This window comes from Ictalurus punctatus, chromosome 21 (genome assembly GCF_001660625.3).
Source record: "Ictalurus punctatus breed USDA103 chromosome 21, Coco_2.0, whole genome shotgun sequence".
Taxonomy (NCBI): Eukaryota; Metazoa; Chordata; class Actinopteri; order Siluriformes; family Ictaluridae; genus Ictalurus; species Ictalurus punctatus.
In genome coordinates, this window is record NC_030436.2 from 2,624,569 (window position 1) to 2,638,634 (window position 14,066).

A 14,066-nucleotide genomic window follows, 5' to 3' on the forward strand; every position below is an offset into this window, starting at 1 on the left:
ATACAATTTAATATTGTTAGAAGACTGTTTAATTATAACAATGTTATATAATCATAATACTTTTAAATGTATAGATTATAAGACAAAAAATTATTATTAAAAACCTCATTTTCTTTCTTTTGGAAAGTTTAGTCACATTATTACACTGTATATTTAGTCACACCAGGTAATTATTTGATGGAATGATTAATGATGGGATAATTTAGTGTTAAATTTACATCCTGCTTTGTTGAGATTTACTCATTAATCTCAATTAAATTAATATACTTAATAAATTTTCTTTTGCACTTGCTGCAAGTGTTGGAAAATATTCTTAAATACCACCCATAATGATTTTGACTTCGAGTTACAGGACAAAGACAGTACACACCTGAATTTTGACTCAATAATTTATTGCGCATCACAATCACATGGAATGTGTGGTTCATAACAGTACAGGACCGTACCATTAAGTATGGCACCATGTTCTCAAGACACTGCCAGACTTCAACAGACAAAGCAAACATAAACATAAGAAAGCAAGATGGTGCCCGTAATGTAAGAACAATCTATGCTAGTGAGAATGCTAGATCTTTGACGTGACAAGCATACTGGCGATTCAACTGGGAGAAATACTCTTAATATTCTTCTCCCTCCTCCTCTCCTTCTCCCTCAATGGAATCAACACCAACTTCCTCGTAATCCTTCTCCAGGGCAGCCATGTCCTCTCTGGCTTCAGAGAACTCTCCCTCCTCCATACCCTCTCCTACATACCAGTGCACAAATGCACGCTTGGCATACATCAGGTCGAACTTGTGGTCGAGCCTGGCCCAAGCCTCTGCAATAGCTGTGGTGTTGCTAAGCATGCACACAGCTCTCTGGACCTTGGCAAGGTCTCCACCGGGCACCACAGTGGGTGGCTGGTAGTTGATACCAACTTTGAAGCCAGTTGGGCACCAGTCCACGAACTGGATGGTACGCTTGGTCTTAATGGTGGCAATGGCAGCGTTGACATCTTTAGGTACAACGTCACCACGGTACAGCAAGCAGCAGGCCATGTACTTGCCATGACGTGGATCACACTTGACCATCTGATTGGCTGGCTCAAAGCAAGCATTAGTGATCTCAGCCACTGAAAGCTGCTCATGGTAAGCTTTCTCAGCTGAGATAACTGGAGCGTATGTGGCCAGAGGGAAGTGGATGCGAGGGTAGGGCACCAAGTTGGTCTGGAACTCGGTCAGATCAACATTCAGGGCACCATCAAATCGGAGGGAGGCTGTGATGGAGGACACAATCTGACTGATCAGCCGGTTAAGGTTGGTGTAGGTAGGACGCTCAATGTCTAGGTTTCTACGGCAGATGTCATAGATGGCCTCGTTATCGACCATGAAAGCACAGTCGGAGTGCTCGAGAGTGGTGTGAGTGGTCAGGATGGAGTTGTAGGGCTCCACCACAGCGGTGGACACCTGTGGTGCTGGGTAGATGGAGAACTCCAGCTTAGACTTCTTGCCATAGTCAACAGAGAGACGCTCCATCAGCAAGGAGGTGAAACCAGATCCAGTTCCACCCCCAAAGCTGTGGAAGACCAGGAAGCCCTGGAGACCAGTGCACTGGTCAGCCTGTGGAGAAGAGACAATGAAAAATGACGGTTAAAATAAATAGCATAATGTATGATTTTTAAAAAAAAAAATAACACAACACCACCACAGCAGTCTATAAAGGTTCCAGCTTCTCACCAGTTTGCGGATTCTGTCAAGCACCAGGTCGATGATCTCTTTGCCGATGGTGTAATGTCCACGAGCGTAGTTGTTGGCTGCATCCTCCTTTCCAGTGATCAGCTGCTCAGGGTGGAAGAGCTGGCGGTAAGTGCCCGTGCGAACCTCATCTGAGGATCAATATAAAGATGATTAGGATGAATCAACAATTTACAACTGCGGTTATCAACTGAAGGATTATGAAAGAATGGAGTCACAATCCTTTGCTTACCGATCACAGTGGGCTCCAGATCCACAAACACTGCCCTGGGGACGTGCTTGCCAGCTCCAGTCTCACTGAAGAAGGTGTTGAAGGAGTCATCACCTCCACCGATGGTCTTGTCACTAGGCATCTGTCCATCAGGCTGAATACCGTGCTCAAGGCAGTACAGCTCCCAGCAGGCATTTCCAATCTGGACACCAGCCTGGCCGACGTGGATGGAGATACACTCACGCTGTGGGTAAAGAAAAAAAGCAAGAAGTGTTGAGTATTATTAGTAGTTAATTACATCAAACCGCATATTTATAATTCAGAGTCAACATCAGCAAGGCTCTTTACACCTGACACACCTTTTGAAACTGGCAAATACGCTGGTGAAAAGCGCCATGCATGCCCACAAAAACCACACCCTTGTTTGTACTTTTGTAAGCACCATTTCAGAAACGAGCCTGTTAATGGATGTCCTAATGTACTAAGTGTTCTAGAAATGTTTAAACCAGGCGTCTGTTAATATTTAATAGTGTTTAATATTTAATTTTAATATGTAATGAGATCAAGGTGTTTAGTACATAACCCGAGACAGACATCCTGACCTTGCACAACGACTCACAGATCCCAAAGCCCCCCCCCCCCCCCCCCCCCCCCCCCCTTTTACACAAATGTATCATACAATCTGAAACTTGTCCATTAAATCAGGACCAGTGTGTGGTGCTGTTATAAGAAGTAGGTCTAAGCTTGAGAAGGCAAGGCGTGTATTCCTGAATGTTCCGCAGAGGGCTGGTCTAGCCTAGATCACGCCACTTATCCCCCCACCTCCCTGCCTCTTTTTCCACAATCTGCTGTCTCCTTCCTTCTCCTCCTCCCCCATTCGCTCCATCTTTGACTCCACCCTGCTGTCGCTGTGGGATTTGCACATTTCCTGCCTGAGTCGTGCCGTTGCCTGGCAACAGGACTTCAGATTCAAATGGACTGTGAAAACTAGCATTGTCTACGTCTGAATAGTCAACGTTTATACAGAATTGTCCATGGGTGCTGTATTATAAAGTGCTTTTGCAGATAGGACACAATACATCAATCTATAATACAGGACACCCATCCTCCCATCTGTTCAATGGCAAATGGCACATTTGGGGGATTTCCTCTTTTGTTACTGCCAACATAACTCCATGGGTACAGCAGGGTGGAGGGCCATCACCCCCTCCGTTCCTCTATAAGGAACTACCACATATCTAATCAGATTTACATACGAATATCCTGATAACGGAACCAGGAAAGTCGTTTACAGTACAATGGTCAGTGTTCTCCACACGAACCCTACAGAAACTCAGCAAGTGCTGCTAAAATCTAGGTCAGAATGAAATTTTTTTTTTTTAAATGGCAGGCTGTCCGTGTCACAGCCGAATAGACACGTTTCAATTCTAAATCTTGTTATTTCGCTCGGAAAAAACTCATTTCAATGTTCAATATTTATGATCTTTTGCGGCGAAAAACGTAATCTTACCACGACGTCGGTCGTGGCTTTTATAGCTAGCTACAGCAGACAGAGACAAAGGCGGGAAGCGCGCGCCGATACAAGAACGGCATTTCGCCTACGTCAGCTCCCTCAGTCTTGACAGAAAAGAAAATGGCCGTAAATCCGATTAAACCATTCGGTTAATCGTTTAGGCTGATGTTAATGTTAAGTCAACACGTCGTATGTCTGCTATTAGAAGTTCTGGATGCTTTTCTGGTCTTTTGTCTGATATTTGCTCGTTTCGAACCGCTAACCATTAGCTAACTGGTTTCCCGCGCCCGCCAAGCACGAGGAGCATCAGCCACAGCACAATCTGCGCAGTCTATACGCTGTTTCATTTCATTGCAATAATAAAACGATTACTGCGTAAATAATACGCAGACTTCAACGCATTAGTCGCTTTTTACGAGATTTCATTTTTATGACCAATACCAAAGCTTTTTTGACCGCTATTCACACGCGGGCGTATTTAAAATAAGCAACAACGGAAAATAAATTATTTATGGTTTTGTTCTAAATATCACTTACCATTTTGATACGTATAAAAAGAAACCGGCTCGGAGGAAGAAGAGTTCTGTGGGTTTCACTCGCCGGTGAAATTCGTTACCTTGTCCGACAGTTAAGAGTCGATGTAGTAACTGCGTTACTGGCCCCGTGGCGCCCCTCTTTATAAAGGCCCGCGGTGCTGAAGGGGGCGGTCTCATGAATAAATAACCACTCCTGGCTTTATGTGCAGGTTGCCAGATCGATAAAGAGCGCTGTCTTTGTCTACAACTCGTCGGGTTTACACTCTACGATTTTCGGCCTTATTTTCCAGTCGCAGACAAAAATCGCACGTCGTGAAATAATTCCTTGGTGAGTTAAGATCCGTGTCTTAGAATACATCATGTGACCTGATCACCAGCGACTGATTTAGTGCACAAACACCAACCAGGAAAAAAAATCTGGAAGTGTGAAAGTTTGACATCTGCTACGATCAAGTCCAAATACAGTAATGTTTTAAAAAAATATCCTTCTGTTTATATAAGTCTTTTTTCTGTATGAGCCTGGATCTCTGAATATTTATTTATTTATTGGTTTGTTTGTTTGTTTATTTTAGATCTTAGGGGATGTTTATATAAATTGGCAGGGATAGCAGGTTATTACACAGTTTGTTATAGAATTCAGCCAACATTTTGTTGGGATTTTGTCCTCTTGTGCAGTGTGACAAGTAATGAGACCTCAGATATCACACAATGTAAACAGAGCATTCGGTATAAACTAACTCAAACTGTAACTATAATAAGCCAATTTCCTAACAGACCGCTTATGTAGTGATTCCCACAATCTGGCAACCCTGTTACCAATTTCTTGCAGAGCAGCACGGTTATTATGCTGTGAAATCATCAACTTAATTGTTAAAAACATTTTTTCCCCCCTGTCTTAAACCCTACTGCACTGAAAATGACTACGACGACTGAATGAATAAATATGCAGAAATCAATCATTCGATCAAAATCATTCCCTTTATCACTCTCTCACACTCATACATATATGAAGTATTATAGTCAGACCAAGGCAAAATGCTTATTTTTTTATATCATACAAGCCCTGCAGTCTGTTATTACACTTTATTATTTCTCTTTGAAAAGGTTCATAATTAAATAGGACAGTCAGTGTAATGCTATATTTTAATAATTGGGGTTATTTTAAGGTGTGCTGTCCTTTTGGGAAAGCCCATCAGGTTTTCATTGAATTCGACGGACGATTAAATATTATTGCATTATTGGATATAAAAATAAATTAATAAATAAATAAAGGCTCAGGCGTGTTCACCAGGAACTGCGGAGAAGAGCCGGTCACGTGACGCACTGCAGTTTGGTGACGTCAGCGCTGCAGTAAACTCAGACAAAGAAGGGCGGTGGCGATCAGACCTGAGCGACAGCACATGCTTCAAAGCAACTCACACCTGATCTTTATCTTAAAGAGGTTTTGTTTAAAAGAATGCATATTTTAAATACAGTGGCAGCTTGCAATCGTAAGGCTTTATAAGCTAGTACTGTATTTAAACAATGTCAGGTTGGTGAATAACTCATAAAGGTCACACACACACACAAGATGTTGATTAGTGATTTATTCATTTGCCTAGCAGGTTAAACAGACACTTTAATTGGTTATAGGTGATTTAATAAAAATAAAAAAATAAATAAATATCAGAAATAGGCCTATTGTATAGCATATTCATATAGGAATCTACAATGCACAAAGAAATAAATATAAACTGTATAAGAATGTCTGTCTATCTATCTATCCATCTATCTATCTATCTGTCTGTCTGTCTGTCCGTCTGTCTAGGGATGCTCGATAAACAACATATCTTCAACATTACCCTATATAACATTTAATCAATTATGTAAATAAGGTGGAGAAAATGTATAAAGTTTTATTCTTAACTAGCGTGACATTTTCCTCGTGTTTTATTGCTTCATAAATTCAGGAACATTAACGATTCAATCACGAATAATTTAAATAAACGTGTGGAATAAAGGCACGTTTACTTCACTGCGTTCAAGCGCAACATAGCCGTCTCCTCCTGCCTCTCTCTGCGCATGCGCGTCTCCTACTCCAGCAGCGTTCGCCGCCCGACCCCGCATTTCCACGCATGCGCATTAAGGACCGTGACAATTGGCGCTGCACGCCCTTGTCCAGCGGAGGCGAGTACAGTGTCCGTCACTCTTCAGCGCCGACAGCATCTGCAGAAAGAGAACAAAATGGCAAGTCTCCTCCTTTCTTTCTTGAAGCGATTTTCTGTATATGTAAACACTGCTTTTTGTTGGTTTTAACCTACGGAGATGTGCATTTGTAAATGAAGGATGGAGAGAAATAAAAGAATAATTGATTTGATCGGGCAGCAGGGCGGGGGAAGGATGGAAAAAAACCGTTATTGTTCTTACAGACAAAGGAGTTCAGGGTTATAATTAGCATGTCAGGATATAACAGTAAAATAGGCTCTCTACATTTCAACGTGGATTCAAAAGTGAATGTGATTTATTTATGGTCATATAAAATATTGATCATGTCCTAATATCAGAAAGGTTGCAGCTAGCCTTAGCATGTGCATATATTGGTACTGGTTTATCAGAATTTAAATATGATCATAACAGTAATATTAATAGTATCTGCATATAATAGCTGATATGATAGACATTTATTTCTTATATGAATGAGGCCATGTGTTTTTCAGTTTTTCACTGCATTGCAACAAACATTCATTATTAAATATTGCATGCATCCCTATTGTGTCGTATATATTTAAATCGGTTGCTTTCTCTCCACAGCGTGAGTGTATCTCCATCCACGTCGGCCAGGCTGGTGTCCAGATTGGAAATGCCTGCTGGGAGCTGTACTGCCTTGAGCACGGTATTCAGCCTGATGGACAGATGCCTAGTGACAAGACCATCGGTGGAGGTGATGACTCCTTCAACACCTTCTTCAGCGAGACTGGAGCTGGCAAGCACGTCCCCAGGGCAGTGTTTGTGGATCTGGAGCCCACTGTGATCGGTAAGCAAAGGATTGTGACTCCATTCTTTCTTAATCTTTCAGTTGATAACCGCAGTTGTAAATTGTTGATTCATCCTAATCATCTTTATATTGATCCTCAGATGAGGTTCGCACGGGCACTTACCGCCAGCTCTTCCACCCTGAGCAGCTGATCACTGGAAAGGAGGATGCAGCCAACAACTACGCTCGTGGACATTACACCATCGGCAAAGAGATCATCGACCTGGTGCTTGACAGAATCCGCAAACTGGTGAGAAGCTGGAACCTTTATAGACTTGCTGTGGTGGTGTTGTTTTTTTTAAAAATCATACATTATGTTATTTATTTTAACCGTCATTTTTCATTGTCTCTTCTCCACAGGCTGACCAGTGCACTGGTCTCCAGGGCTTCCTGGTCTTCCACAGCTTTGGGGGTGGAACTGGATCTGGTTTCACCTCCTTGCTGATGGAGCGTCTCTCTGTTGACTATGGCAAGAAGTCTAAGCTGGAGTTCTCCATCTACCCAGCTCCACAGGTGTCCACCGCTGTGGTGGAGCCCTACAACTCCATCCTGACCACTCACACCACTCTCGAGCACTCCGACTGTGCTTTCATGGTTGATAACGAGGCCATCTATGACATCTGCCGTAGAAACCTAGACATTGAGCGTCCTACCTACACCAACCTTAACAGGTTAATCGGTCAGATTGTGTCCTCCATCACAGCCTCCCTCCGATTTGATGGTGCCCTGAATGTTGATCTGACCGAGTTCCAAACCAACTTGGTGCCCTACCCTCGCATCCACTTCCCTCTGGCCACATACGCTCCAGTTATCTCAGCTGAGAAAGCTTACCACGAGCAGCTTTCAGTGGCTGAGATCACTAATGCTTGCTTTGAGCCAGCCAATCAGATGGTCAAATGTGACCCACGTCATGGCAAGTACATGGCCTGCTGCTTGCTGTACCGTGGTGACGTTGTACCTAAAGATGTCAACGCTGCCATTGCCACCATTAAGACCAAGCGTACCATCCAGTTCGTGGACTGGTGCCCAACTGGCTTCAAAGTTGGTATCAACTACCAGCCACCCACTGTGGTGCCCGGTGGAGACCTTGCCAAGGTCCAGAGAGCTGTGTGCATGCTTAGCAACACCACAGCTATTGCAGAGGCTTGGGCCAGGCTCGACCACAAGTTCGACCTGATGTATGCCAAGCGTGCATTTGTGCACTGGTATGTAGGAGAGGGTATGGAGGAGGGAGAGTTCTCTGAAGCCAGAGAGGACATGGCTGCCCTGGAGAAGGATTACGAGGAAGTTGGTGTTGATTCCATTGAGGGAGAAGGAGAGGAGGAGGGAGAAGAGTATTAGAGTTCCAAGTCTTGCTACAATATGTCTTTTCATGTTAGAACTGTCAAATATCCCTCAGACCGTCTTTTGCTAGCAGTATGATGTGATACCAGAACAAGTATTAACATTACAGCTGGTGTTTGTTTCTCTGTAGCCCAGAAATCCTATACTGTATGACAATGAAGGTCATTATTGTCATTCTGCCTTTGTGTAATCAGTGTTTACTGTGAAAACCCAATAAACCTTTTAAAAAAAAATTAATCGTACATTGCATTATTCTAAATTTGTACTGTTCTTATTGTCCCAGTTCCTTTTTAGTTTCATGGAGATGATTTTTATAATCTTATTGTGGCCTATGGAATGAAAAGCTCTTGTGATCTTTTTCTAAATTTTATTAATCATACCTATTTTTTTTCCCTGTGTCAGGAAGAAATATCTCTTAAGCTTTTAATTTGTTTATGTATTATGCAAAGGAGCATATCTGACTGCTTTATTGCACCACAGTCTTTACTTTCTTAGTAAAGTCAGGTTCTCTTACATATGTAAATTATATGCTAATCTTAAAGGGAAGGTCAAAATTAGGTGGAGCGTTAATACTGTTTCCCTCTTCATGTTCTACAATTGGGCCCAGTTCTAATACTTTCCCTTGCCATTTCCCCTTGGTTGTTAGTCTTAGATGCTTAAGAGATTGCAATTGTAGACTTGGAAGGAGAATATACCCAGAATGAATGAGACCTTTTGCGATTTCTTTTCAGTTTCTTTTTAAACAGTAGTGAAAGAGTGTGTTTATGAATGTTAATAGGACTGAAATTGTACTTAATATGAAAATACATAACTTTTATGTTTTATTTTATTCAGAAAACTCATTGGTCTACTAGGTAACTGCCAAACTAGCAAGCTAGATTTTTTTTGAAAAAGAAGTTTGTTTCCAGCTAAAAATCATTTTTCCTAATTCCGAAAGTAAAATATATCTTTATAAACAAATTCCAAGGTATTGTATTAAACATTGTTTTTATATTTGTTAAGTGGTGTTTTATTAGATTAAATCCAGCCAAACTCATTTCAGTCCTTAAATGCTGTAGAAGTTTCATGTTAGAAGTAAAAGGGTAGATACTTTGACTCTCACATAATGAAAGAAATAGATACTGAAGGAGCATGCAAAGCATAAACAACATACATCAATATGCATAAATGCAGCAAAACATATTTCACGTTCAGTATCTTCACCCAAATATAAGTATTCATATTTGCAGCAGCCACGTATGTTCTATAATTTGCACATATATAATATAAATAGGAGGAAAAAAAGTCCTTCTTTTGTATTTATGTTCTTTTTAATGCTATCTAGTTAAACCAGACCTCTCATTATGATTCCGTATTTTGTTAGTATCTCCATATTCATTACTTAATTAATCAAAGTGTAGGAACAATTCAAATAGATTTATGACCTGAAGGATCAATGCTCTGTAGTGTGACATATTAGGCTCTGTTTTGATGGCTGGGAAAATGGAACACCATTCAATAAAGCTTTAGTCCATCTTTAATATACTTCAATAACTAGACAATGTCTCCATCTCAATTTGTGCACCATATATATATATATATACACACACACATATACGCACACACACACACACATATATATATATATAGATATATATAGATATAGATATAGATATATAGATATAGATATAGATATAATATTATCATACTAACAACTACCTATACCAGTACTACATTATTATTATTATTATTATTATTATTATTATTATTATTATTATTATTACCCCTGTGTTCCATTTGGGAGTTAGTCGACTAGATGGGCAGAATAGTTGGGCAGTGTTTGTACTCCTTACATAAAGTCTGCCCCATTGAGAAAACAACAAAACATGAGTGCCTCCTTATTTTGAAGCTAATACCATAATTTGTTGGTGAAACATAGAGTTAATTAACATTTTGCCAACATTTGGCAGTGAAGCTTTTTTAAATGTAATTATTTAAATTAAATTATTACCCTTTTTTAAAAAGCTAGTGAGTGTTTTTGATTAGACAGGGTGCTAATAGTAATCCTGAATGAGAGCTGCCATAATCTCTAATGATGGATTAATTGCTAGCTTTTCATTTGATTGAAATTCCAAACAGAAGTAGGGCATCAGGATGGATCAGGCAGGTCTGAAGAGCAGAAGGAATTAGGATCACTGGTATCACAGGAGTAGCATGTATAGCTCAACAGAGAGAGAAAGGGGTGGGTGGTGGGGGGGGATAAGGGAACACAGATTAATGGTTAACAAATATGTACATTGTTTGCAGAGTGTAAGCAGGGACTCCAGCAAAACTAGCTTTGACAGCAGAAATAAAAGGGAGAGCCAGAAGAAAACACAGATATGAGGACATCCTGACATATAAGAACAGTCTTCTATCTACAAACCTGAGTGAGATTGAATCCCAGTTTAACAAAACAATCTACTGAATGCCAATGAATGCTCTAGATCTGTGCATTTACCTAAAAAAAATAATTAACAAAAGACTTGACTAAACAAATGTTTTCAGTATAGACTTCAACACTGAGACTGTGTCTGGATCCCAAACACTAATTGGAAGGCTGTTCCATAACTGTGGGGTTTTGTAACGGAAAGCTCTGTCTCCTACTACAGCCTTTATTATTCACCGTACCAACAAATTAGACTGCGCCTTTTGATCAAAGTAGGCGTGGCGGATCATAAAAGACAAGACGTTTGCTCAGGTGCTGCGGCACAAGACCATTCAGTGCTCTACAGGTCAATAGGAGTATTTTATAATCAGTGTGAGATTTGACTGGAAGCCAATGCAGTGTGGATAAGATATGGGTGATGTGGTCATATCTTCTGATTCTAGTAAGTCCTAGTAACTCGAGTAAGACTGATGCACTCTGGACTAACTGGAGTTTGTTTATGCACATACAGGAACATCCAGATAACAAGGCGTTACAATAGTCCAACCTAGAGGTGACAAAACCATGAACTAGTTTTTCTGCATCATGTAGTGACATTTATATTTCTTATCTTTGCAATATTTCTGAGATGAAAGAAGGCTATCTTAGTAATATTATCGATATGAGCTTCAAATGAAAGACTGGAGTCAATAATCACACCAAGGTCTTTTAACTGAAAGGCCATCCAGAGAAACTGTGTAGGTATGTTTAGTTGATTTTTTTTTTCTAAAATAGCATGACAGTATTGTGGTATAACCTCCTAAAAGAATAGGCAATAATCAGGAAATGAGGATGAATATCACAATCTGCATTAAGCACATTACCCTAGACAATTAAATGAATGGACACTCAGGAATAATTTGGAGATGGATAATTTTATCGTCTGGGAGCATACTCTACATGATATAAAATACATGAATGTATGAGATAGTAACATTACCATCTAAATCAACGTGATTACTATATTGATCGTTGACTGCACAGGAAGAAACAGGACCCCCTGCTTGAATTATTGATGTGGAAAGCCGTAACTGGTGAGCATGCTGCACTTTACTGTTAGTACTGTAAGCCTTCAGCCAATTAATAGTCTCTTTGTCTGCAGTGAAAGTTTGCAACATGTATGCCATGAATGCACTTTGTATTCATGCTTAATGAAATGCACCATGATAACCTCACCAGTATCCATCACTTTTCAGTGTCCACAAATTAACTTGGAGAGAAGGGAAGAGTTTCAAGTGAAAAATGGTGTGGGTTTAACACACACACACACACGCACACACACACACACACACACACACACACACACATGAAAGCTCAATGTGTATTAAACTGGGACCAATTTTTAGTTGTATTTTGCCATTTTGCTGCTCATTTGAAACAATGCAGGTAGAATGTGATGAAAACATAAGACAAGTGTGTCAGTTTTTGTTATTGTACAACTTTAACTGGTTTATGGAAATGATTTGGCTAAATATGTTTTTAAATTTTTTTGGCTAAAATGTACAAAATTTTAATGCAAATCAGCCAAGACTTGTTTTGTGTCTACCGTTTACTGGATTTAGTAATGGAAAAGTATTCAAAAACCATCCCTTTGATAGTCTTTACCTATAAACCTGTAAAAATGTACAAATATTGACCTTATAGCTAAACACTGTAATGTTATGGGGCATCCATCTTGGACAAGAGAAACCTTTTCCTTAGTATAGTGTGTACAATCCACCACCTAGGCCCCACATCCCCATTTTAAAGGGGAGATTTTATTAGAAAGTTGTACAATATGAGCATGATAATAGTTTAACTTTGGACCTAGATTTGTAGATTTGTAAATAGATGCTATCCTTATTTGTGCAAGATGTGATTTGTGATATGAAAAATGCGACGAAGATCTGGGTGAAAAGATTTTGTAAAAAGATTTCATTAATTGTTTTATTTATATTCCAGTTTTATTTAGATTTTTAAAGAACATATATATACATAGTGGAAGAAGGCAGAGGAATTGGTGTTTGAGGAAATGGCGAGTCACAGTCTCACAGGAAATGAGTAGATGGAGCAGAAGAAGCTCATTTTCGGTAGAGCAGGTTGATTAGATTATAGCACAAGGCTGAACCCAGGAAATCAATTATACTACACAGCATAACATGGTCAGCAACTGGAATAGCACAGCTCTAAATGGACAGAAAGTAATATAGCCAAAGTGAAAGAATAGACAGACAGAAAAATGGAACAGTCAGACAGAGTCAATGTGTAACTGAAACCAAACAGCAGAAGATTCTAGGTCTAATATGGTTGAGCTTAGGTGCATGAGTGCCAGTTTTAGCAATGTCAAGTGTTCTATTGTCTAAAAGTCAGCCAACGGTAAGCAGACACATTTACGTGTATAAATGTAGCCCAGTTTTATGCATACATTCTTATGAAGCTGGAGTTATGGTTGCATTCTGGCACATTCAGTTAATCATCATCATTCCATGGCTATATGCGAGCCAGATGAACTAGGGAAGTGTGGATCCACATTAGGCCATTATTCATTTGCTATAAGGGTAGACAGCAAAAAGAAGAATGAGCTTATATATATAGTAACATGAGACGTGTAATAGAAAAAGGAAGAAGAGAAAGAACGCTAGTTGGTTTTGTTCAACATTGGTGCCATTATTACAGCTAAAATTACATTCTTTTGTAAGACATACACAATATATTTTTACAGCCACTGCAGTTGGTTGGTACTTTTCATGTCTTTTCACATTTTATAGTGATTGTTACAATCAACCATTTCATGAACACATTTATTAAAGCACTAAAGGTTTGTCCAAATATGATCCTAAAACATTTATATGACACCCCCCCCCCCCCCCCCATTTTCATTAGTGCAAAACGCAACTGTTTTTGCAATGTTTATGCATTTCATATCTGTGCACCTTTGTAAAGGCTTCGCACCCCTCATCAATGCACCCCTCAGTGGTTGAATCAACTCGAATTCTCGTCAGGAGGAGGTAGCAGTTTTCACACGGACAGACTGTTCGGTTTTCACTGTTATTTGGAGAAACACCCTCAGAAAGGATGCGTTAATATCCTACACACTTTTTGTGTTATTACTATTTCAATACACTGTGTTAAATTATCCAATAAATGTGTTTAAAAAGAAAACTATTTCACACGAGTGACCAACACAACGTGTGTTAAATTATTGTCCAATCATGTTGTGGACTGTGCTGCTGACGTCATCATCCTGCTTCATTACTGCATCATTACTACTTCCTCAGTGATGGCGTTACA

General features: G+C 39.9%; 2 protein-coding genes across 2 annotated transcripts; one reads left to right on the forward strand and one right to left on the reverse strand.

Moving 5' to 3' along the window:
• Nucleotides 1-371: 371 nt before the first annotated feature.
• On the reverse strand, nt 372-4,146 carry LOC108255063 (tubulin alpha-1B chain). Its single transcript, XM_017450711.2, has 4 exons — nt 3,995-4,146; nt 1,966-2,188; nt 1,716-1,864; nt 372-1,598 (listed from the first exon to the last, which is right to left on the reverse strand). Exons 1-4 carry the CDS (start codon nt 3,995-3,997, stop codon nt 618-620), a joined length of 1,356 nt encoding a protein of 451 aa, XP_017306200.1. The 5' UTR covers nt 3,998-4,146; the 3' UTR covers nt 372-617.
• A 1,929-nt stretch (nt 4,147-6,075) lies between these two features.
• LOC108255233 (tubulin alpha-1A chain) lies at nt 6,076-8,583 on the forward strand. The gene is made up of 4 exons (XM_017451049.3): nt 6,076-6,219; nt 6,784-7,006; nt 7,108-7,256; nt 7,367-8,583. Exons 1-4 carry the CDS (start codon nt 6,217-6,219, stop codon nt 8,345-8,347), a joined length of 1,356 nt encoding a protein of 451 aa, XP_017306538.2. The 5' UTR covers nt 6,076-6,216; the 3' UTR covers nt 8,348-8,583.
• The last annotated feature ends 5,483 nt before the right edge of the window (nt 8,584-14,066 follow it).

Bases quoted from the DNA above. Each gene is read 5' to 3' on its own strand.
- LOC108255063 (XM_017450711.2), bottom strand. The intron at 1,865-1,965 runs GTAAGCAAAGGA...ATTGATCCTCAG, and splicing joins TCTGGAGCCCACTGTGATCG to ATGAGGTTCGCACGGGCACT. The intron at 1,599-1,715 runs GTGAGAAGCTGG...TCTTCTCCACAG, and splicing joins TTGACAGAATCCGCAAACTG to GCTGACCAGTGCACTGGTCT.
- LOC108255233 (XM_017451049.3), top strand. The intron at 7,007-7,107 runs GTAAGCAAAGGA...ATTGATCCTCAG, and splicing joins TCTGGAGCCCACTGTGATCG to ATGAGGTTCGCACGGGCACT. The intron at 7,257-7,366 runs GTGAGAAGCTGG...TCTTCTCCACAG, and splicing joins TTGACAGAATCCGCAAACTG to GCTGACCAGTGCACTGGTCT.